We start from the raw sequence: 24,285 nt of genomic DNA on the forward strand, positions 1-24,285 counted from the left end.
TAATCATTTCTGGACATTTTCTGTTTTATCTGATAAGTCTTGATCAGTCTCGATCAATTCTTGACTGTCTTCAATTTGTCTCGATCAGTCTTAATAATTTCAGAATATGTCTTGACGTAATCTTGATATTCTTGATAATGTCTGAAGATATGTCTCGACAGTCTTTAAGCTATCTGAGTTTATCTCGACACATTTTAAAGGTTTTAAAGATGTCTTCACACCATCTGAACAGTATAAATTTTGCCTGTCTTGTTTTACAACTCCAGTTTCCGGTTCATGTCAAAACATGGAGGGAAACAAAATAGAGCATTTTTTTCTTAATTTTTTTTCTGAACTAAAATTTTCTGTTTGATTATAGGTTTATGCTGAATTGAAACACACATATGACCTTTAAAAAAAATCTTGCACCTTTTTTGGGATATCAATCCAGGAAAGGGGAAGGATATCATGTTTACTGGAAGTGGTGCGGCCTAGTAAAAAAGCAAACAGAAAGTAGGAAAAAAATGTTTCGACTTCAGGATTGCGTAACTTTTTTATTCTTCGTGGTATGACCCCCTTTTTTCTCTCGATTAAATCACAAATTCACATAAGTACATTCATGATATGAACATGATTTTTATTTCTATGTAGCATTTTTTATTCTTTTATTTTCAAAGATCAGCTGTTTTGCATGTAAGCCTATGGAGCAGTCACTTACAAGACTGCAACCTATAGATACATTCAGCACTGTGTAAATACTTTCTGTTGCTGTTATATACTTGTACTCGTTTTTATCATCCCTAAACTAAACTTAAGGAATTACGATACTAGAATACTAGTACTTTGCTCATTAGAAAACGCCACATTTTTGCACAATAATTGTTTATTTACTATATAAAAATTAAATATTATGCATGAAGAATGAAATATGTCTACAGTATTATTGGTTTTGTCCATTCAGCAATTATTTATAAGATTTATGAATAAGCATTTGTAATTTTTCACAAACCTACACTTAATTGGTTTATATCAACATAACCATATTTTTATCAAATATTTATATACCCATTTATATACTAAAATTTTCAATTATAAAAATATTCACATGCCTAGCTTTTATTTTGTTGTAATAAGTGTAGTTTAAAACAATAGTATAATATACAAAGAGATTTAAAAAAATAAAATTATATCATATATATTAGTCATGATTTGTTGAACTCAGAATGTAAATTTAAGAAACAATCAAAAATGTTCGGAATATGTCAAGCCATTCTGAGAAAAAATAAGAATGTCGAGAAATTTCAAGACAGTATTAAAATGTCATTATCAGAATGTCAAGAATTAATCGAATAAGTTTCCTACAAAAATAAATCAGAATTTGTCAAGAAAAATTAAGACACCTGTCATACTTTATGAGAATTTCGAAAAATTGTTCAAGCAAATGAAGACAAAAAATTGTCTTTTCAGGCTTTTGGATTTTTGAAGTGATAGTTACAAGGGTCGAAATTAGCGGTGGTCCATTGGTACGGGACCAGTAGAATTTGAGTCGGACCAGTATATTTTGTCACCTGTAGAAATTTGTCGATAAAATCCCTGATTGAATTGCAATTTCGGTTATTTTTACAAAACAATTTACCGGCGAAATCAACTACAAGGTACTGGAGGTACTAAGTATTACAATTGATTACAAATCATAGTTAACACTGCACTTACTAATGCACATTATATTTTAAACGTAACAAATGTCGGAAATACGATATATTCTATGAGTTTCTTGAGATGTTTAGCATGTCGCCACATCCAATTTTACTCCATTTTTTTAAGTTCATGCAATTCCCTCTGTGTTAATTTGGGTAGCATAGCTTCATGTAGTCTGTCTAGATTTATAGTGGTCAAGGAAGAAACATGTATAAAAGGACAACGCATTAAAAGGTTTTGTGTTTTTTCTAACGCATTAAAAAGATTGATCACGATCAAATTAAAATATTCAACTTGAAATATAACAATACTGATGTTTCAATTATATGCTATGTCTTTTCATAATTAAAAGTAGTCCTTTTAACACTCATGGAATATTTGAAACGTTTAATAAAGGGGTTTTAATAGATAATTTAACACCGAGATATGTGGAATTACTTCGTTTACGTACATTTTACCTCAGTCTATACTTTATCTAGACATTTTTCATGTTTTTGTTCATATATATATTAAAAAATACAAACCAATCCAATATTCCCCTTGTGGACTACCAAAGCCATTTTTGTATTCAGTCCAGTTTCTATAGAAATCAACAGTGCCATCGATTCTCCTCTGGATATCCTTGTTTGGACGATGCAATTAATAGAACACATGTTTACATTGTATAATAAAAGGATAAAAAAGAAAGAAAAAAAAAAAGAAAATATCAACAACAAAAAAAAAACCTCCAAAAAATATTCAAATCGAAAAGTCCCTTATCAAATGACAAAATCAAAAGCTCAAACAAAAAAGATAGAAATGCAATAGCCAAAAAGGTAGACTTTCAGTATTTATTCAAAATGATGTAATGACCAAAGCGATGGTTTTAAGTGAATATTAATTTGTCATTGAGATATAGAACATGAGCAATACATTTTGTGCACACAAACCGCTTTGGTGGATCAATCTTCCTCATGTTAATTGAAGATCACTAAAACCCAAGCATTTTGGAAGCCAAGGATGCAAAAATAAATTACATCATGAGGAGCTATATAACCAACGGGGACATAAAAACAAGCAGAATTCGATTTATGTCATCTTTGCTTTATGGTATTAATATAAGTTTCTTAATTCAGTGTAAGAAGATATTCAAATACGTTTAACAATAAAAACTTTAAGAAATACTCATAACGTCTAATTTTGTTCATGGACTATTTTTTTTTAAAAATCTTATCTTTAATGATTCTATTTGTGTGACATTTAAAATGCAAACAAAATAAAATAACATGTATTGTGGACGAACATTAATGTTGATATATCAACAAATATAAGGGATATATATGTTGTGTACAAGTTATCATTTTGTACAAAAAAAAATGTACAAATTATAATTTGGATTTTGACTTTGAACATATTGTAATTTGTACAAAAAGTGCCTGTACAAATTACAATTTTTACACAATTTGATGAAAAATCACTTATAACTTGTAGAATATTTTACAATATTGATTTTGGTGGACAAAGCATTGATACACACTTCAGAATTGCTATTAAATAGCCACACAATTCACCTTATTTACTAGATACTGAAATAATTCTTCATATTTGTTTGCGATGGCATCGGGAATTGCACAACCTCTTTTGACTACTTTCACATTTTCACATTTAAAAGTGCTGTACCTTAATATGCATTTACTTGAAAGAAACCCTTGACCACCTGTTTTAAAGGCCTATTGAATACTTCACTTAGCGAAAGTAGAAACTCAAGAATACACATGTGTCTTTCAGAGCTTCAATTTAAACTCTTAAGACATAAGACAATTATCCTATTAAAATTATACAGCTTTTCCGATTTGGTAACCATAATCTCCAGATTCAACAATTACACCTTAGATATGTCGAGGACAGGTTTGGACACGATCTTACTGAGGAATATCTAGAATGATATTAACCCCAAAACAAGTTAAGATAGTTACTGGCTGTTTTTGTGGAAGGATATTAGTCTTGGAACTATCGTCCACACAGTGCACACTTCCTTGCAAGAATATTCGGTGTTTCAATATCAGTGTCTTACCCAATTTAACTTAAAGCCCATTATGCTTGTCCTTGGTGTACACAGAATTGTTCTTTCGTGTATCATTCCTTGCTAGCTTCAGAACGTTTTGGACAAATATCTCCTTGTGATCAACAATGCCATCCATGTTTACATTATGACATTAATTGCGTACACTAATTGAGTAAATGGCTAAACATGTTAAAGATTGTAAACAATAAAACCTAGGGTATATAGCTTTGGTAAATTATTAAAGCAATTGTCTCCAAAGTTAGTGTTTCAGAAGAGATAAATGTGTTAGTCAAAAAATGCAATTCCCGATACATATTTCAATCACCTGCCCCAACGAATGATTAAGAACAATTTCGTATTTTGTAAATAAGATGTACTGTTTGGTCAATTAATAACAATAGTGTGTATCAATGCTTTTTTCACCAAAATCCATATTATGAATTATTGTACAAGTTATGAGTGAATTTTCGTCAAATATTGTACAAATTGTAATTTGTACATGCACCTTTTGTACAAATTACTAGTCAAAATACAAATTATGATTTGTACAATATTTTTGTACAAATTATAATTTTTCAAAACGATAACTTGTACACAACATATATATGAAGTTAGAATTCAATTAAGATATAATTTATAATTCTACAATGTCATTTCGTTACAGGCATTCTTGAGTATAATATATAAAGCTCACCGTCCAGACATTTCCTTTTCCATCAACTTCACAGAATACAAAAACAAGTGGTGTGGGTTGTCCAAATGGATAAATTGTATACACACCACTTTTTGAAATACCTTTAATGTCTGAGCATTCTCTTGGAAATGATGAATCTTAAAAATAAAAAAATAAGAAACAATAATCATTTAAGTGATATTTCTTATTGATTTGAAAATAAATCAAAACCTTGAAAATGCAAGAAAAGAGGAGCGACAGATATCAGAGGCTTATTTAAACTCATGGATCGGAAATAAACTAACAACGCCTAGCCAAAAAAATAAAAATGATAAACAGACAAACATGAATCTCACCAAAAACTAAGGGTGCGCTCATGTATGTAGCGAATTACATTGCTATGCAATGCAAAAATAAATAATAACTGTGACAAAACCATGCACAAAATTACACTTAAAATCACATGCATTTATCAAAGTAACGCATTAAATTACAATTACTTTTGACAAGTAATGCATTGAATTAAATATTACTGTTGTACATTTTATTATCAAGTGAAAAAAAAATTAAACATTTTGAAAAACTACATGAAGTCACAAAAGATTCTAGCATATGCAGTAACTGTTCCATGTATCGAATTTAAAGTACACGGTAAACATACTATTGGAATTAAGCTGCTTTGAGTAAATGCATTAGAGAAATAACCAAAGCAAAAGTTCGTTGATATTTGCCATTGTGCTATGGTAAATTTTTGTATTCTTGTCTTTCATTTTTGCTCATGTGCTTTAAGTTTTCTATATAACACTTTGATTTGTTGTTGACATTTTGTTTAGTGATTACGATTATAATACAATGTTGACTGATATATCCCTATTTTTGAAATTTTAATTTGTTATGTCTGTTTATTTTGTTCACACTACGTTTGTCAAGAAAGGGAATTTTATGCGTCTGTCATACAAATGAGGGTTTAGCTAGATATAAAACCAGGTTAAGTCCACCATTGTCTCAATAAGAAAATGCCTGTACCAATTCAGGAAAACGACAGTTGTTATCCATTCGTTCGATGTAATGGTGCATATATATATAGATGACCGGAAAGACATCAATATTTACGACCTATTAAATATTCCTTGTTTTTGCATGATAAGAGACTAGAACAACTTATTGATTAAACAGAAAACATATTTCATGAGTGCATTATTGAAAATAAACGTACTTTGTAAACTATTCTGGCTACATGTCAGATTTCGATTACATGATATTGTTTCATTACAACACTTGACACATTTTACGTGATGGCCTTCTGATCGTCTACCAAAAATAGAACCAATACTTTGTAGACAGATCTGAAAAGACATAGCAAATCAAATTACTTTCTTTTACAAAAATGCAGTCACAATTAAATTAAAAACAGATTGCATAATTAGTACGTACAGTATAATAGTTTTCAGTTTTAAATATCTGGTTTTTGAAATCGTCATTTGTAAAATTATTATTTATAAGGTAACCTTATAGTTTTGGTGTTGTAAATATCTAACCACTGATGACGACATTTTTCATCTTTGTAAGATTGAATGATATAAAGCGAAAATGATCTATTTTGTATTTATGCAAGCGCTTAAGGACAAGAATCAATAAACACGTGAAGGAAGTAAACTAGTATTATTTAGTCGACACTCAACCCGTTTTAACAAAGGAACATTAGAAAATGTCCAAAACAAAATCGTTTCCAAAGTACACGGATGCCCTACCCGCACTATCATTTTGTATGTTAAAGGGCGTGAAATTTGGGTCAAATCTATTTAGAATTGGAAACGATCATATCAAAGGGAATATGTGTACTAAGTTTCAAGTTGGCTGGACTTCAAGTTCATTAGAAATTACGGTAAACGAATAGTATAACCAAAAACATTAAACCAGAAGCAGGACAGACGAACGAACGAACGAACGGACGCGCAGATCGAAAAAACCATAATGACATTTCCTGAGGCATTAAAAATCAAGCATCACTGATGAGTCTTTTGGAGACGAACCGAGAGTCGGGCACAAATACAGAATTTCAATCCTAATATCTTTGATGAGTTTATTTACAACAACTTGGTCGATGCCACTGCTAGTGGAGTTTTATCCCAGGAGGCCATCGCCAGCCCAGTAGTCAGCACAACTTTGTTTACATGAGTTTTCATTGATATGGTCATAATTATAAATTAACAGTTTACAAAATTGTTTTAACTTGTTTTACTCGAGTGTCATTGGTGAATATATTGTAGACTAATCGCAAGTCCGGCGCAGATACATAATTTCAATTCTAATATTTATGATAAGTCTAATTCTATTTCATCCAAAATAAATTATTAAATCTGAAGCTTGTCTTCTACAGCAAAATAATCAATATGGTAAACTACGTACATGGTCTCAAAGCAATGTTTTTTTTCCGAACTGAATTTGGTTAATGACGTGTGCGGTTTTAAAGTGTATAGATTATAATACCTGTGGAACAGCACATCCATAATCAAACAGGGACTTTCCTGATTCTGTGACGTAATAATGCACGGAACACACCTTTAATAAATGAAAGTTTATCTTTCACATTGTTATCTTTTTCCTGGTTATATGTTTGTGTCAATTTGAGTGACTGTTATATATTCTTGCCAATATGTAGATGCACGCTACGCTCTAAAATGTGTTCAATTATCAAAAAAGCATATTAATTTAAATACAATATTAGAATATTAACTCATATGGTTTAAAATTTGCGTTAAATGGCTTTATTTATTTAATTTAAAACTAGACGCTCGTAAAAATATCTAAGACACAATAAATTAGTACTAACTTCATTGGGATCACATCTAGTATTGTGTTCACATTCACTAGAGGTTTCTACACCTGAACATGAAGCACATGTTTGTCCGTATATTTCATCATCTGAATAAATAAACCCATGCAAACATACAATGTAACTTAATCATGTTAATAGCACTTTTGATAACTATCAATATCAGGGGTTAAAGTTAAAGAAAATGCAAAGACATTCCGTAAGAAAGTGTCGTTAAGAGTTTACAGTTTGGCAAAACAATTTTTTATTACTGAAAGCTAGTGATAACCTGATGACCCCCAGATGTTCTTCGGTAATTTGCATCGTTTAGTTATTGTATCATTGTCATAGCGGGATAATGATTCCTTAATTTATCCGATTTACAGAAGTCTATATGAACTATCTTTTCTGTCATTTCAAAAGAAAGGTTTGTGAGCATTTCAAATGAAAGAGTCATTTCAATGTATGTAAACTCTCAAATTACAAAACATAATTACTGTTCACATTACACATACATATTAACTCTTAAACTAAGATCGTTTAATAAACAATCAAACAAGTTAACTTACCCACCAAGCTTGGTTCTGACAACAAGCCTTTAAGGAACATAGAAAGTGTAACACAAATAATCAGGCGATTCATATTTTCTCGATTGGTCAGTGTTGTAGAAATTCTCTTGTATGTCTTATCTAGTGGCTTTCACGTGCTTTTGGATCTTCTGACATTAACCTTTTATCTCTGACATATTGCGTGGCGAGAAAGTGCACTGATTAGATACCACAACAAGTGGTTTTAATTTTAAACTTTCTAAGATTGGCTGAGGGCCCTTTGAGGTAAAAGGTCAATAAACAATGTTAGATTTCTACTTCTACGTCTATGTGGTTAATCTGCAGTCGAAATTTCCATATCGCAGATATATTGTGCGCGTGTGTCAACCAGTCCACGCCAAGTTAAAATAAACAAAAAAACTTGTGTATTTACAGGAACAAAAACAAATAAAAGTATGTGATGTTTGCAGCAACTGTACAGGGTTTAAATCAGGCGTCAACAGTTACGTCAGGAACTGCCACACACAGATCCGGAAGGTGTCTGTTGTGGTGGCTTGGATGGCACTTTCAGGTAGTTGGTTCCAGTCAACAATTGTTCTGGTGATCAAGCTGTATTTATAGGCATCCGTTAAAGTGCTGACTCTGGAAAACCTGTCTCTGTGGTATTGCCGGGTTGTTACAGAAGGCCAACCAAGTGTCTGTAAGATAAGTTCCTAATATTAGTGGAACAAATACAATACAGATGGAAAACGTATTCCATGACATAATTTCTGCAGAACAAATATCATTATAATATTGTTTCCATCAGGAACAAATCTTATTAGGAAAAAGTATACTTTGACAGCACAACTCATCTCTTTTTCGTAAAGATTTTGTTTTCATCCGACCCACATAGAATATGTTTTTTTCTGTTTGTTAGTTTGCCAATATCTGACTATTTTTACTAATATATTTAATCAATTTTGAAATCTGATAACTAATTTGAAAAATGGGTATGATCAACAATATGACTGTCGATATTAATGGACTATATGATCTACATATATGTCATGCTGTCAAATTGAAAATCAAAATCATATTTGCACTTCGCAAGATAGGTCTTCTGAATCATCACTTGGTTTAACAAGAAACTTTAAAATCATTATTTGTTGATTTTCTGTAAATCACATGTCATAGTGTTCTCAAATACTTTTCATTTACATGTATGTACTTTATACATAGGGAATTTAGAAATAGCGTATAGATAGATACATTCATATCACAATCTATTTCAAAATCATTTAAGAAAAATCACATTTCAAGGATGCTTATAGTCCATAAGGATAAGCAATGCATAACATTTAGGAATCAAATTAGTTCAGATATCAGTACAAGATGGCTTGGCATAGTGATTTGTTTTTCTTGCAGGCTCCAAACTAGTCAACAAACAGATAAAAAGCTCAGTATGTTGTCATATGATCCAATATGATCGGTAGTCATTTTTTTGTTCAACTCGTTTCTCCTAATTATAATATTTTTAATCAATTATATAATTGCATAATTGATTATAATCGTTTCCTGCAGAGATCCTTATCATTGGCAATTAGGCAAACACAAAAAATCTGTATTTTTCAAGATGAATCGATCCATTCCACATCAATCCGGCCCATATGTTAGGTCGATCTGGCCCCAATAAACATATATTTATAAGGAATAAAAATAAAGATATATATTTATTGTAGCTTGTAAATGTTTATGATTTTTATTATAATGTAAAAGGTGTGCGGTAAAAAAAGGGGGCTCAGAAAAATATTTTCTTTAGATGAGTATAAAACAATTTATATTACAAGTTTTCAAGATTATTGGGTATAATTATATTGAAACGTGTATATAATGTTATATTTTAGTAGTGCCTATATAAATACAGAAAAACCTAAATCTATCCTATTCAAATTTCTAGTATATATGTAGGACATGTTATGGGGAATCATAAATGTAATGGTCATGCTAAAGTGGGTTGGTCTGCACAAAAGTTAGATGGTCCTTTTATTAATGTGTGATGGTCTGAAAACGCATAATGGCTATTTTAAAAATTTCGTTGTTCAAATATTGTGAAAGCTTCTTTTCATAAGTTAGTATATAAACACCAAACTTTCTTCATGTTCTCCAGTTGCAGTTATCTCTCTGGTTCTTTCTCTTATTTGAAGCAATTTTCGATAATAGTGTTTGTTGAAACTAACAATTTGAAAGTAGTATTTGGGTTTCAAATAAAAATAACATTGTTTTCACTCATTGCAATTAGTACCGCCTTTAAAATAACATTCATTTCATACATGTGTATGTATTATGTATGATTTTCTAAGCTTTTAACAACGGATAATGTACACTATAACGTTGAAGTTAGGACTGGAATATTCAATGACTTTTTGAACAAACGAGATAAACTCTGTTTAAAATGTTCAACATACAAATGACCTGAATTTTTTTTTAAATTAGAAAAAAACATGGATTTGCACTTATCCTCGGAAAAAATAAATGAATGAAAAAAACAACCCACCACACCCTCCCCAGTGTTTACTGGTCAGGAAAAACTGTTAGCCAGAGTATATTGCAGGGCCTTAAGTTTGATTTCCATTCATTTATTTTGCCAGAAAATTCAGGGGTATTAAGCAGTGGATGATACAACTTAGATACTAAGTACCCAACTATGAAAGTTTTCCGTGATAGATATCCTTAAATGAGGGAAGAAAGGAGGGGTGCTGATCCCGTAATCCCGAGGTCCCAAATTTGAATAAATTTCAATCCCGACATTCCGAAATTTGAAAAAAAGAATTCCCGGATCCCGAAAGTGTCAATCCCGAAAACCCGAACTAAAAAACAACCGATCACAGAGTCCCGGTAAAGGCCCTACCCTCTCTCAAATAGTTCAAATCAAACTCAAATTATTAAAGTTTATCATTCAACCTCAACTTGATCAGCTTGATCAGTAAAACAAATATCCGAATGGGATTTTTTAAATATATATATGGCAGATTGAATTCTGAATTGCTTAGCTCTCGATCCGATTCCGATTTAATTTACCAATAGAATGCATTTTAACCCAAAAATCAATGATATTTTAGGGATTGCTTTTGATAAGAATAACAAATATAACATCAAAACCAAATACATGAATGTGGGATAGAAAAGTACCGTGACACGTCTTATAGTAATGTGAATTCACACTCAAATATAAGAGAAAACAAACGACACAACGGAAACACAACGTTAAAATGTTACACACACAGAAACGAAATATATTATAACAATGGCCATTTCCCTGTCTTGGTACAGGACATTTTTAAAGATAAAAATAGTGGGTTGAACCTGGTTTTGTGGCATGCCAAAACCCGCATTTTAATGGCAATGTGAAACATAACATTGAACTGACAACATGGTATTACAGGACTACAATACAAATAAATAGGAAAACGTATTTGACAAAGAAACAGAAGATAACAAATGGCATCAGGTTTAAAATTCAATACGCCAAAAACGCACCTCGTCCACCCAAGATTCACCAATGACGCCCAGATATAAAAGCTCGAAAGTGAAAAAAAGTACAAAGTTGTACAGCACTGAAGATCAAAAGTTGAAAAAGTTTGTGTCAAATACGTTTTTTTTTATGCTTGGGATAAGAACATCCTTATTACTTTAATAGAACAATTTATGCTATTGCAAACAGTAAATTTTATCAAATGAATATAAAAGATATACATAATGAAACTGAAGTATTAACTAATTACAGAAAACAAAAAAAACCGAATACATAATACAAAGTCCATCACAGAAAAATTTACACACCCGACTTAGTCCAGGCCTCAACGCAAAAAAATCATAAAATAACGTCACATACGAAGTGGTAAAAAGGCACACAAATTACGTCACATGAATTTCTGAAACACGACAATAATGACGTCACATTTGAAAATTTATATCTCAAAAGTAAGATAGCATAAGAATTGATTTAAGATTATAATAGAACTAAATACTGATATTGCAATTGCAATACTTATTAATAGCAATTAACTATAATATATATATATATATATATATGTCTAGTTTGTTTTAAATCCAACTTCAAACATAAAATCGTACAGATTACGTTGAACAAAATCAAATCTAATAAATGAATGAATGCGGTGATTAATTTTCTTTACCATAACACATGAACATAAAAGAAAAGACGTCAACAAATTTTACAAAATCCGACGAGAACCAAAAATACAACATCAAACTGAACACGAATTTGGGATAGACAAGTACCGTAACACGTCTTAAAGTAATGCGAATTCACACTCAGCAAAACAGTCACAATCGGGAATAAGTCACGTTCGGTAATTAAAAGATTAGACGACGTAATGACAAACCACAATCTACCATGTAGGAAAAATGTCCTTAACTAGTTTTTATAGACTAGACATAACTAGAAAATCCTTTTTCCCATCCCCTACTATTGACTGGAATAGCCTAAACCCCGACATACATACTTCAAAAAATCCAAAAATATAAATATTTTTAAACGAAAGATGAAGTCCAAATTGATACAGCCACCTTCCTATTTAAGTTGCTGGGATAGAAAACTTCATACCATTCATACACATTTGAGAAATATGTGCAGTTCTTTAAATTTAGATTAACATCGTGTTAATATTAAACCTATTCCCGAATGCAGCTGTGGCCACCCTGTTGATGATAGTATACACTATTTTTTTAGAGTGCGCTTTTCACAACGAAGTTAGAGAAATACTGTTTTCAAAATTAGAAAGATATGCTATATCCATTGAGCTTCTATTAGGTAGTGACGATGACCTTTCTTTTCAGCAAAACAAAGACATGTTTGAGTCCGTACACTCATATGTTAGTGTTTTTCTATGTTGTGATGTTATGCTTTTGTTTCAGAAAAAGGGAGAGATTTGGTACTATTAAAACGGTTAGTCCCGCTACAAATGTTTGCACCTGTCCTAAGTCAGGAATCTGATGTACAGTAGTTGTCGTTTCTTTATGTAATTTCTACGTGTTTCTCGTTTCTCGTTTTTTTTATATAGATTAGACCGTTGGTTTTTCCGTTTGAATGGTTTAACACCAGTAATTTTGGGGCCCTTTATAGCTTGTTGTTCGGTGTGATCCAAGGATCCGTGTTGATGGCCTTATACATGTATTGACCTATAGTTGTTTCTTTTTTAAATTGTTATTTGAATGGAGAGTTGTCTCATTGGCACTCACACCACATCTACCTATATCTATTGAGTAATATATTTATGTTGATGAAACCGACAAGCTCTTTATTGTTGTGAATTTTTTATTTCTTGAATCATGATTTCTTTTCACAAAACTCTGTACGTGTTCAGGAGACGAGTGAGATAAACGAGAACTGGTGTCAACCAACCATGCTAACCACTGTAAATAAAAAGCCAAACATCATAACAATAATCAAATAAATAAGAATTGACTGTTGAACAGCATTAACGACCATCAAATCGCAAATTGACGGCGAACACTTTTCTTCTACAATACCATTATTCCTTAATTTGTACTACAATACCATTTTCCTTAATTTCAACAACAACACCATTTTACTTAATTTCTACTACAATACCTCTTTACATAATTTCTTCTACAATACCATTTTCCTGAATTTCTACTACTATACCATTTCCCCTTAATTTGAACTACAATAACATTATTCCTTAATTTCTGCCACAATACCATTATTCCTTTATTCCAAGTTGAAGACATGCGGCTTATGTATAATACCATTATTAGACTGCTGGCCTTTTGTACAATTACAAGGAAATACACAGTTACATGCACATTTTTCAAAAGGATCGAATGCTTATTTTGTTGTTGAATACATAGTGTAGGTTTGACCCCGCCGCATTTTTGCGCTTGACCCCAGTCCGGAGCCTTTGGCCTTTGTTAGTCTTGTATTCCCATCACCACCGCGTGTGGGATTTTTCGCTGCGTTGAAGACCCGTTGGAATAAATATATCAGAGGAGAACGCCTGAACTAAAGATTACTGACGAAGACACAAACGTACACGACCTAAGTTGAAGTTATACCGGTCAATGACGAAACATATACGTACCAGGGGTATATATTACAGAGGAGGACGCCTGTACACGCCCAAATGGATTACTTGCTGTACAAGTTACAAGTCCAGATTTAGTTATGTTTGGTAATGTAAGAGTTGTATGGTCTTTTGAAAGTTCAGCATGGTATGTATTGCTAGTTGTTCCAACAAACTAAAAATGTTAAAAATTGATATAATTCTACTGCAAATATCTTGCTTTTAAAAATCTTTACTTTTCTCCTATACTAAAGAACATTGTTTTATTTCGTTTCAAATACCATTAATATTTGTTATTATTTATGACAATGTAATAATTTTGTAATTCCAATGCATTTTGAATTGTTTTAAAGTAGACATATTTACATCTGTAAAGTCGAATATGCATTTAAAACTGACAGTTTTGGCATTCCAACAATCATCTTTGATTACCTATAATAAAGGGGATCTAAATTTTATCAATCTAATTGAAATTAAAGAAAGTCGCCACCTAAAAAATAGTAGCATTCATGTTTATACAACAATGCAATGCTTTTTATACTTTCTAAAAAAGGTATATACTTTACCGGTTTAAACTCCCAAGTTATTGTAGGAACCGGATCTCCAGACGCTCGACAGGTAAAGCTTGGAGGATTGTTTGGACTCGCCATAACAGACTGTGGTGGCGTAGTTTTCAGGCTTGGTGCAGCTGAAATAGAAAATAAAAGTTTTTTATGTAATAGTCTGGCTTGAAATATCATCACTTTTAGTGAATGTAGAAATCTGCAGAATGTGTTTTCTTGGATATAAATGTGTAAATTGCGTAACTGTCTCTTTGTTTGAAATTTCTCATTTCCTTAATTGATTGTTGCTTTCTGTTATATTATAATTCCACACAGATTGATATTCATGTTTGGCTTATATATGGTTTGTGATGGAGAATAATGCTACATGGACATAATTAACGAATCATCATTCATGTGGAAGTTTTTACATGGACCTGGTCCATTATATCAATGTCCGAGAAATAAATCAATGCTGTGAATTGAAAAAATCTCGATCAAAGGTCGTACTTAATTGTCTAATTAACATTTTAACATATTTTCCAAATGTAGACAATTATAGGGTAAGATTTAAATATTGATATTTATGTTGCACAACAAAGTCTTTCGATACCCAAATTAGTCACTTAATGTCCAATAATGGCAACAGTTGTATACCGCTGTTCAAAAGTCATATAAATCGATTGAGAGAAAACAAATCCGGGTTACAAAATAAAATCGAGGGAAACACATCAATACTGAACAACTGCAACTTTTCTGACATTGTACTTTGTGTAGACAAAAAGGTGGATTGAACATAGTTTTGTTGCTAACTGAACCTCTCGCTTTTATGGCAATGTCAAATATAAATCTACATATACAAATTAGTAATAAATCGTCCAAAATATTTGCATAATGTTTTTGTAAAATACCAAAAAATATTGGTGAAAACTTTGGAAGTAAATGAAGACTAAACTAGACTATTTGTAGCTTGATATGGAACTTACTGCCGTGAACTATAAAAACTGCATCAGTCCTACTTGTACCAGCGTCATTCGTTGCCTCACAAGTATAAGCTCCCATTTCTGCTAACGTCGCATTCTGTATTTCGTACTTATTTGTTTTTGTTGACAAAGCTTTCTACAAAATAGGACGTGTATGACTACTAGTATGTGATATCTTATAGACAACTTCTACTAGTACTTGTTTTAATATGAAAATATTTATTTACAGACAATATAGAAGATTTTGATCACTACCTCTTTTTTGTAGGACAAGTACATTTGAACGATATGTATTTTTGAAATACAAGAAGTAAAGCAGGTTTACTGTACATTCATATTTAAAGAAATAAAATACAATCATGAATAGTACATTGCTTGGTCTATACCGGTATGCCATTTTGTTACATATTTTTTTTAGTGGTTAACATTATAAAAACGATGTTGTCTGCTGTATCCCTTTTGACATTTTTACCTATTATATCTGTTTGTTTTGTTTACTTGGTGTGTATATATACTGGGATTTAATGCGACTGTCATACAAGTGAGGGTTTAGCTAGCTGTAAAACCATGTTCAATCCACCATTTTCTACACAAGAAAATGTCTCAACCAAATCAGGAATATGATAGTTGGTATCCATTCGTTTGACGTTTTCGAGCATTTGATTTTGCCATTTGAGTAGGGACTTTCCGTTTTGAATATTCCGCAGTGCAGTATTTTTGTGATTTTACTTTTGACTGTGGACACATTGCATGAATGTCAATGCATGCTAAGAGACTAGATGCCAGTTTATTTCAAGCAAAATGATGACCGAATATCACAATTGATGCAAAGACTTGGCAATATTGATCAATTAGCATCAGGAAGTAAAATCGCAGCCTCTAAACCTGGTATATTAAAAAAGACGAAAAGTTCCACCTATATTAACGTTGAAGTCTTACTGCAATAGGTAGAAAATAGACTTACGCCGTTAAAATACCATTTTATATCTGGTGTTGGGTATCCTGTCACGTTACATGTTAATGTTATAGTTGTACCGTATGTTCCCTGTAAACTTGGTGGTAATGTCACTGTTGGTTTCACATGAGCTGCAATAAGGTATTGTATACAGTGAAGTCAAGTGAAACTAGCGCAAAAATAAATAATATAATAAGATAAAATAGGATAAAAATTTTAATAATCTCATCAAGAACACATAAAGGCATCATTTTACAACAACATTATGCACAATATGAATGAGGAAAAACTACACCTAATATCATTCTATGACGGGATGCAGGTGGGTGGTCAAAATTACTGCAAGTTTATATCCTTTTTTGTCAATCAATTTCCCCCAAATTAAGATATATTTAAGAGGAGGGGTTGTGGGGCCAGTGAAAAAAAACTATATGAATACCGTTTTTTTTACCCTACATTGCACTTTTGATATCGTCCGTAAATGAAACGAGTAATCTTATACTATATATTGCCCAATTCTTGTTATTCGCGATGCTTTTTTAACATCGTGCAGATCGATGTCAAATGATTCAAATTGAGATATATGTTTTTGTCATTACCAAATCATTTTGCTGGAAAGAATTTTATCCATATAGTCGATGCAGGTCTATATGTGTGTGCTTTCTGTTATACCAAAGACACTTACACTTTATATCGAAGTACTAGTTATTTTTATTGATAATGATGATGAAAATAATGGTAAAGTAACCAAACAACATACACAAACAAATATAGAAGACACAAAACACATTTTATAGTTGGAATAACTGACCAACTCTTTTCAATATAATAATGGCAAACGAAACCTAAGGTTTGAAAGCGAAACGCCTTGGATTTTAGAATTGTATTCAGAGATCAGCTGTTTTGTAAATATGATTGGTTTACCCGAAAAAAAAATCTATAAGTCTTATCTATAATATTGCTGCTTTACTTACGTTTTGGACGTACTATTATATGCACAGGTTTAGAGGCTTTTCCTTCTGAGTTAGTAGCTGTACAAAGGTAGTACCGACTGTCATCTAGGCGGATATTTCGGATGATCAGAAATTGTTGATATTGCATAGCATTAGATGGCATGCTGGACTAAAATAAGAACATGCAGAATATGTATAATAAAAAAGGAGGTAATAGTCGAAAAATGTGTTCATCTCAGTAATCAACGATTATTAAATTCCTAGAATAACTCGTTCCTTTTTAGTCATATAACCGTTCATTCATTGAAATTTCTTTGTCTTTTGTTTGAACGTTCCTGACGTTTAATCAATTTGAGCGTTAAGTTAAGTGTTATTTTCGGTTCTAATTTTATCACGTATTGTTGGTTCATTTATTAACGGTAGAGCGCTTCGGACGCATGATGTTTATAAATTTTAATTAGGTTATGGGTCTGGTATGATATGTTCTGTTTATGGATATGTATAAAATTGAGAATTAAAATGAGTTATGTCAAAGAGACAACAACCCGACCAAAGAACAGACTTGTCTTGTTAAACACAGTTATTGTGTTATTTGTTTTGCAGCGTTGTGTGTTTGATTTTACAATAGTGTGAGTGTAATTTGTTAACTTTCTAATCAGATAAAATGTTAAATGAGTTGTATCAAATATAGTGTATTAAAATGCAATTCTTTCTGAGATTATCTTGTCATCAAACAAATTAACCCACCCCTATAGCTGACCACGTGATTTTAGGATTTGGTATTCCGTTTGCAGCACATGGTATTGCCAGCATAGAGTCACCTTCAGTCACGTTATGTTCAGTGTATTTTAGGAAAACATCTGGTTTGATCCGCATTGGGATGATCGGTGGTGTAGTGATTGAAACTGGTGCCTTGCTTGTTACTGTAAAGAAAAATTTCACCATAACAAAACTTATCAAAGATACTAGGTAACTGGTTAACAATTTAGAACGCCGATGGCACCAGTGTTGTTAGTATTATCATTGACAATTGGGTAGGAACAATAAAAAAAATCCATTAGACGTTGATATGCATTGAAGAAACTATTGGTACTAAATGTACCATTATTAATTGTTTGACTTATATGAATTATCACTGAATAGATATGTTTATTTACTCTAAACTTACTCGCTAAAAAAAATGAACTATTATAAACAAAAAGTTGCATATGCCATTTTTAACTGTCCTTTTTGAAAACTTTGGAATAAGCTTGGTATCTTGATATATCTTCGGGGATATTTTTACTTAGTAAATTCTTTAATTGTTCATTACCAGCTTATTTAAATTGCTTAAATTCCAGTATTTCAACTTTGTATATCTGTCAATGTCGCTAACCGGACGATTTGGAAAGACAATAGGCTAACAGAGGGATAACATATGAAGTTATTTTGTCATAGGCAATGTGAAAAAGATATATAAGTGACGTTGTCTACTGTATTATTTTTTTTAATAAATTTTACACAATAGATACTCTTCAATGATAATTTTTATCTATTTTAATCCACGGAAGCAACATTTAGTGCAAAACAATGAACCATAAACTCTTTTGATTCTAAATATGATTCTTTTTAAATCAACAAAATGCACATGAATATGTAATAAAAATGTAATCAGCAAATTGTCAGTGGTCTATCACCAGTGCTAAACATTTCTTTCATAAAAAAACGTTGAAAACACATCAATATTAAGAAACCTATATGAAATTATAGTTGGAGACGGTAGAACAATTAAAGAGTTCTGAATTATATTTACATTGATACTTCGTTTTTTTCTAAATGAAATCAATTTAGATATAAAAAAAGAAGATGTGATATGATTGCTATTGAGACAAAGTCTATACCGCATAGTCAGCTATAAAATACCATAAAATGATATAAGTTATGTTGACTTACTTCTTCCATACTTGACGATATATGTGTACGATGAAGTTCCTATAGAATTATGTGCCAGACAAACATAGGACCCATGTAACTCTCGAACCATATTTTGTATTTCTAATTCTACATTTTCATAGTGAAAACTGACATGACTCTTGACCACTGGACTCTAAATGAACGAAATAAAAGAAGGTTATACATCAATGGCTATAAAATATGAGTGGTTCCGTTTTTATATTTTTTTTACCCTAATTCACTTGACTTTTTGAATAATTGTTGAATATGAATAGATTATTAACAACAAGGGCGATAGTTTGTGTATTTCAACCCCCTTTTTATTCTACTATACTTTGGTGTTGACACTTTGACTCTGAATCCCGTTCATCTCCCTATAAAGTTCGTTACGCACTATACGTCTTTTTCAATTGTCATATGTATTTTTTTGACAATAACAGCAGAGCTTCATTGTGTACGAGCAATAATCCACATAAATGAAGTAACATTGGAACATCATATTGTTTATTCTTCATTTGCTTATGTCAGTAATTTTTTCATAAAGCTTTTCGATTTTTATTTTTGTAATCGAACGCAACTAATGAACGATACACTAGAACAAAAAACGTGTTGTAAGCATTGACATTATAAAGTATGGAATTTCGCATGTATCTAATCGTGTCCGGCGTTTAAAAACAATACTACTTACATTTCTTGTCAAATTACCGGGGAGATGCCACGTGACCTGGGGTTTAGGATTGCCTTCTGGAACACATTTTAATCCTATGTGGTCGCCATCAGCTACGAGCACTTCACTGTTCTCTGATACAGGGAAATATGGATGTCTGCCAGTATCTAAAATAAACAAAATTAATTTAGAATTTTAGAATTTTTGTTTAGACTAACTATTAAGGAATATCCTAAATTTTTTTAATTCTAAATTGATAATATACATGCAACATAATGCATTGTGAAAAATTATAAGTCTTAGATCTTTAAGTTTACTGTATTACAACGCATACACACTTCAATTATGTAAAAGAGATTAACAACAACCAATGCAACAGCTGCAACATAAAATGTAATAACGTCGGAAAACAAGACCTGATAAGCATACGCATGACATACATAAGTAAGTTGTAATTATAACTACAACTAAATATTTCATCTATATTAATCAAAATCAGAACATTAATCCGGAAGTAGTAATTCCAACCTCTAACATGTCTACTGTTGTTTCTCATGTTGATTTTAGACATCTATTACCAGGTGTCTATTTATATTAGCACATCACAATTTCAATTTTTCACATAAGCAACACGACGGGTGTCACATGTGGAGCAGGATCTGCTTATCCTTCCGGAGCACCTTAGATCCCCCCTAGTTTTTGGTGGGGTTCGTGTTGTTTTTTCTTTAGTTTTCTATGTTGTGTCATGTGAACTATTGTTTTTCTGTTTTTCTGTTTGTCTTTTTCGTTTTTAGCCATATCGTTCTCAGTTTGTTTTAGATTTATGAGTTTGACTGTCCCTTTGGAATCTTGCGTCCCTCTTTTTTCAAACCTTTATTTCATTCCATTTCTATTTGACTATCGAGGTTTATTTTTCATCTAGTAAATGTTTAGTTTCAATCAATATGCACAATTTTTTTTATTTGAATTAGATTCTTATTTATGGCTTTTATAGAGCCCTTCGTTTATTTATTGCTTACTGACAAAAGCCAAGATCTTAAAGGCAATATAGTAGTATACCGCTGTTCAATAATCATAAATCGATTGAGCAAACTCAAATCCGATAACAAACAACAACAGAGAAAGCACATGAACCATAAGAAAACAACATACAAAACAAAAAAAAACACCCCACAAAACAATAGAAACTGCAACAAAACAAAGGTCAACACTTAGCAACAGACTGGTTGATAATAGATATCAAAGGTACAAAGATTATTATTTAGTACGCCAGACGCGCGTTTCGTCTACATAAGACCCATCAATGACGCTTCCATAAAAATATCCAAACAAGTACAAAGTTGAAGAGCATTGAGCATCCAAAATTCCAAAAAGTTGTGCCAAATACGGATAAATTAATCTATGTCTGGGATAAGAAAATCCTTAGTTTACGAAAAAAGTTTTTTGGTAACACAGCCATAGTCCTGACAAAGTACTGGATCTTTTAAGAAAAATGGTTGGTTGAACCTTCGGCAATAAATATTTTTAAACTTTTCTGCATCTTGTCTTATAAAATACATGTTTGTACATTTCATCTACTGGTTTTACTGTTTCGAACAGAACATATGTGGCCTTAAATGAAAGGGGGTTACACTGTAAAATCTGAATACTAGTATTCGATGTTTTGCACAGGGATAAACACTATTTTATCATTCTGCATTACTTGAATGCCAACACGTTAATAGTGGAATGCTTGCAACCCACTTCCTATTGACGTGTTCCTTGTAGATATTACATTGTATTTTCATCGCCTTTGCTTTTGATTTGCATATGCCTCTTTGCATATTTCTATCGTTGATTATCTTTAGTACATATGTAACTTTTTCAATTTGGAGTATATAGATATGATACTTTTGTAATATATGAAGTTACACATTACTTAAAAGGTAATTCTGAACAGAAAGCAATATCCTTTATATAAAGTCTCTACACAAAAACTACGAAATCTGCAACATAAAAAGAAAGAAAAGAAAAAACACAAGAAATCGTTATTAGTGTTGTTTATGAATAATAGAAATCATGTAAAAAAGATATGTATTAAACACTAACCTGCATTTCCGGTACCAAAAATAATGAAGCCGACGAGATTATCTAGAAAAAAATTTAAGCCTTACTTTTGCAATACACAAAATAAAGTTTTATAATATACTTTACAAATTTAAATCATATTGTTCATTTGATTGGTGAGTTTGTCAGACTATCAAATATTTTATCAAATGTGCCGTCTACGTAAATTTGTTCTGGCCGACAAATACTATGGTTGCTAGGCAATCGTTATAATTTTGTTAAAGAGGCGCAGGGTTCTCGACACAAATTTACAAATATTTATCTTATTTTGTTTTAACTCTTAATGAAGGTATATATGTACTATGTAATTTTTTTATACGTCTACATTTCCATTTTCAAATAAAACCTGGTGATGCACATTCAACAGTGTAGAATTTGTCTTATCCAACAGACTATTTTATCGATCAAACGTTAATTCATAGAATGTATTGCAGACCATTTGGCTTAAATATACAGTTGAAAAACGATATCTCAAGTCAGAACATTTTAAATAATGTAAAGTAAAACCAAGTACTGTCACAGAATGTTTTATTGTTATTATTTTATCTTAAAACTGCACTAAGGCCTCAAACTACATAAACAATGTCTAATTATTTAATTTTGGATGTAACGCGTCTTCTGATTGGCTGACGTTATTTTGGTATCAGCCCATAGACATAATTCAGTCTGACGTCATCAACGTTTTTTATGGTTTTCTACGGTTTAGAATGAAATTTAGAATTAAATCATAAGAAATGACTGTAATATGTGTTCTGTCTATTCGAATTAACATAAAAAAATGTGGTGCACACTGTCAAATAACCCGCTACGCGCGTTATCCAGTGTGCACCACATTTTTTTATGATATTTCTTCATAGAGAGAAAAATTAATACAGTCATTCCTTAAATATCATTGTTAGTTCGAATAGACATTATAACTACTTTGAACAAAATTCACATGCACCCTATGGAACGTTGTTTTGTTCTTCCAATCAATCAATATTAGTCCAAATGTTGTTGTTCATGTTGTTAGAGTTGTACCTTAGTCTACTAGAAACTTCTGAACTAAAAGAAAAGTGTATGTGTCCCTAGGTATATGCCAAAACTTTCAATATCTTCTATAGTAAATACTCACTCACATATTATTAAATTCATGTTCCCTTTGTTGACTATATTTGACCTAGTCCAAAGATAAGACTGACATTTTATGTGTAACAAGACATAAGAAGTTTAAGTAATCTTAGGTACCATGATACTTCTTTGACACATATAGCTTGATAATAGATATTAATAAAAATACTATAATCGAATAACTAAAATGGAATATTCGTTTTACTTGCAATCAAATGTCTATTTATTTTTTAAATATACTTAATTTGTAAGATATTACAAATGTATAGACTTTATTTACGAAAAAAAATTATACGATAATACATTGAATCTTAATGTCAAATAAATACAAAAACACATAAACAAACGCTAAATAATGAACAAATTATGTATAGATATAAGAAGATGTGATATGGTTGCCACTAAGACTATCCATCCAAGTCAAAATTTGTAAAAGTAAACCATTTCAACATGGTATAACAAAAAGAAGATGTGGTAAGATTGCAATAAATCAACCCTCCTCTTAGACACGAAATGACACATAAATTAACAACTATAGGTCACTTTACGGCCTTCAACAATGAGAAAATCCTTAACGCATAGTCAGACATAAAAGGCCCCGAAATGACAAACTTTAAACATTTAATCGAGAAAACTAATGGCCTAATTTATTTATCAAAAAGTTTGTTATTTGGAAGTGTCTAACAACTCATCATCAGAAAATAGAATTTCAGGTTAATATATAGCTTGGTACCTCATCGTGAATCAGGCCGATAAAAAACAATGATAGCATAACAAGAGTACAAATAAAAAAAAGGGAGCATACAGCAGAACCTATCTTGAAAACATTCATTCTCAAACGACTAGTTTTGGTATGACAGGAGTTTTGTTCTCCTCATATATATAATGATGATATAATACCAAACCATAGGGACTGTGCGTGATACTCATATGATGAAGACATAATATTTTATAATAATTGAGCTGGCATATCAAAAACTGCTAGTAGTTCTTTGCTAATTTATGTAGCATTGTCATTTTGCTTAGTTTCTTTTGTTATCTATCCTGACATCGGACTCGCACTTCTTTTAAAACGAGTTATTCTGTGCGTATTGCCGAGTGTTTGCTTTTCTATATTGGCTAGATATATACAAGGAGGGTTAAGATGTCAAAAAACATGTTTAACCCCATCGCATTTTGCGCCTGTCTCAA

At 31.4% G+C, this 24,285-nt stretch overlaps 1 protein-coding gene across 1 annotated transcript in view; it reads right to left on the reverse strand.

Moving 5' to 3' along the window:
- Positions 1-23,162, reverse strand: part of LOC134717870 (hemicentin-1-like) — a 39,980-nt gene extending 16,818 nt beyond the window's left edge. Inside the window, exons 1-15 of the mRNA XM_063580368.1 lie at positions 23,103-23,162; positions 21,967-22,008; positions 19,900-20,045; positions 19,212-19,365; positions 18,027-18,202; positions 17,301-17,448; positions 16,336-16,457; positions 15,375-15,507; positions 14,413-14,534; positions 13,865-14,021; positions 7,228-7,319; positions 6,885-6,956; positions 5,611-5,740; positions 4,416-4,552; positions 2,202-2,298 (exon numbers count right to left, since the gene is read on the reverse strand). Coding sequence (XP_063436438.1) covers positions 2,202-2,298; positions 4,416-4,552; positions 5,611-5,740; positions 6,885-6,956; positions 7,228-7,319; positions 13,865-14,021; positions 14,413-14,534; positions 15,375-15,507; positions 16,336-16,457; positions 17,301-17,448; positions 18,027-18,202; positions 19,212-19,365; positions 19,900-20,045; positions 21,967-22,008; positions 23,103-23,118 — 1,744 coding nt within the window. The 5' untranslated portion in view covers positions 23,119-23,162. The remainder of the gene's footprint in view (positions 1-2,201; positions 2,299-4,415; positions 4,553-5,610; positions 5,741-6,884; positions 6,957-7,227; positions 7,320-13,864; positions 14,022-14,412; positions 14,535-15,374; positions 15,508-16,335; positions 16,458-17,300; positions 17,449-18,026; positions 18,203-19,211; positions 19,366-19,899; positions 20,046-21,966; positions 22,009-23,102) is intronic.
- Between the last annotated feature and the right edge of the window lie 1,123 nt (positions 23,163-24,285).

This window comes from Mytilus trossulus, chromosome 5 (genome assembly GCF_036588685.1).
Source record: "Mytilus trossulus isolate FHL-02 chromosome 5, PNRI_Mtr1.1.1.hap1, whole genome shotgun sequence".
Lineage (NCBI taxonomy): Eukaryota > Metazoa > Mollusca > Bivalvia > Mytilida > Mytilidae > Mytilus > Mytilus trossulus.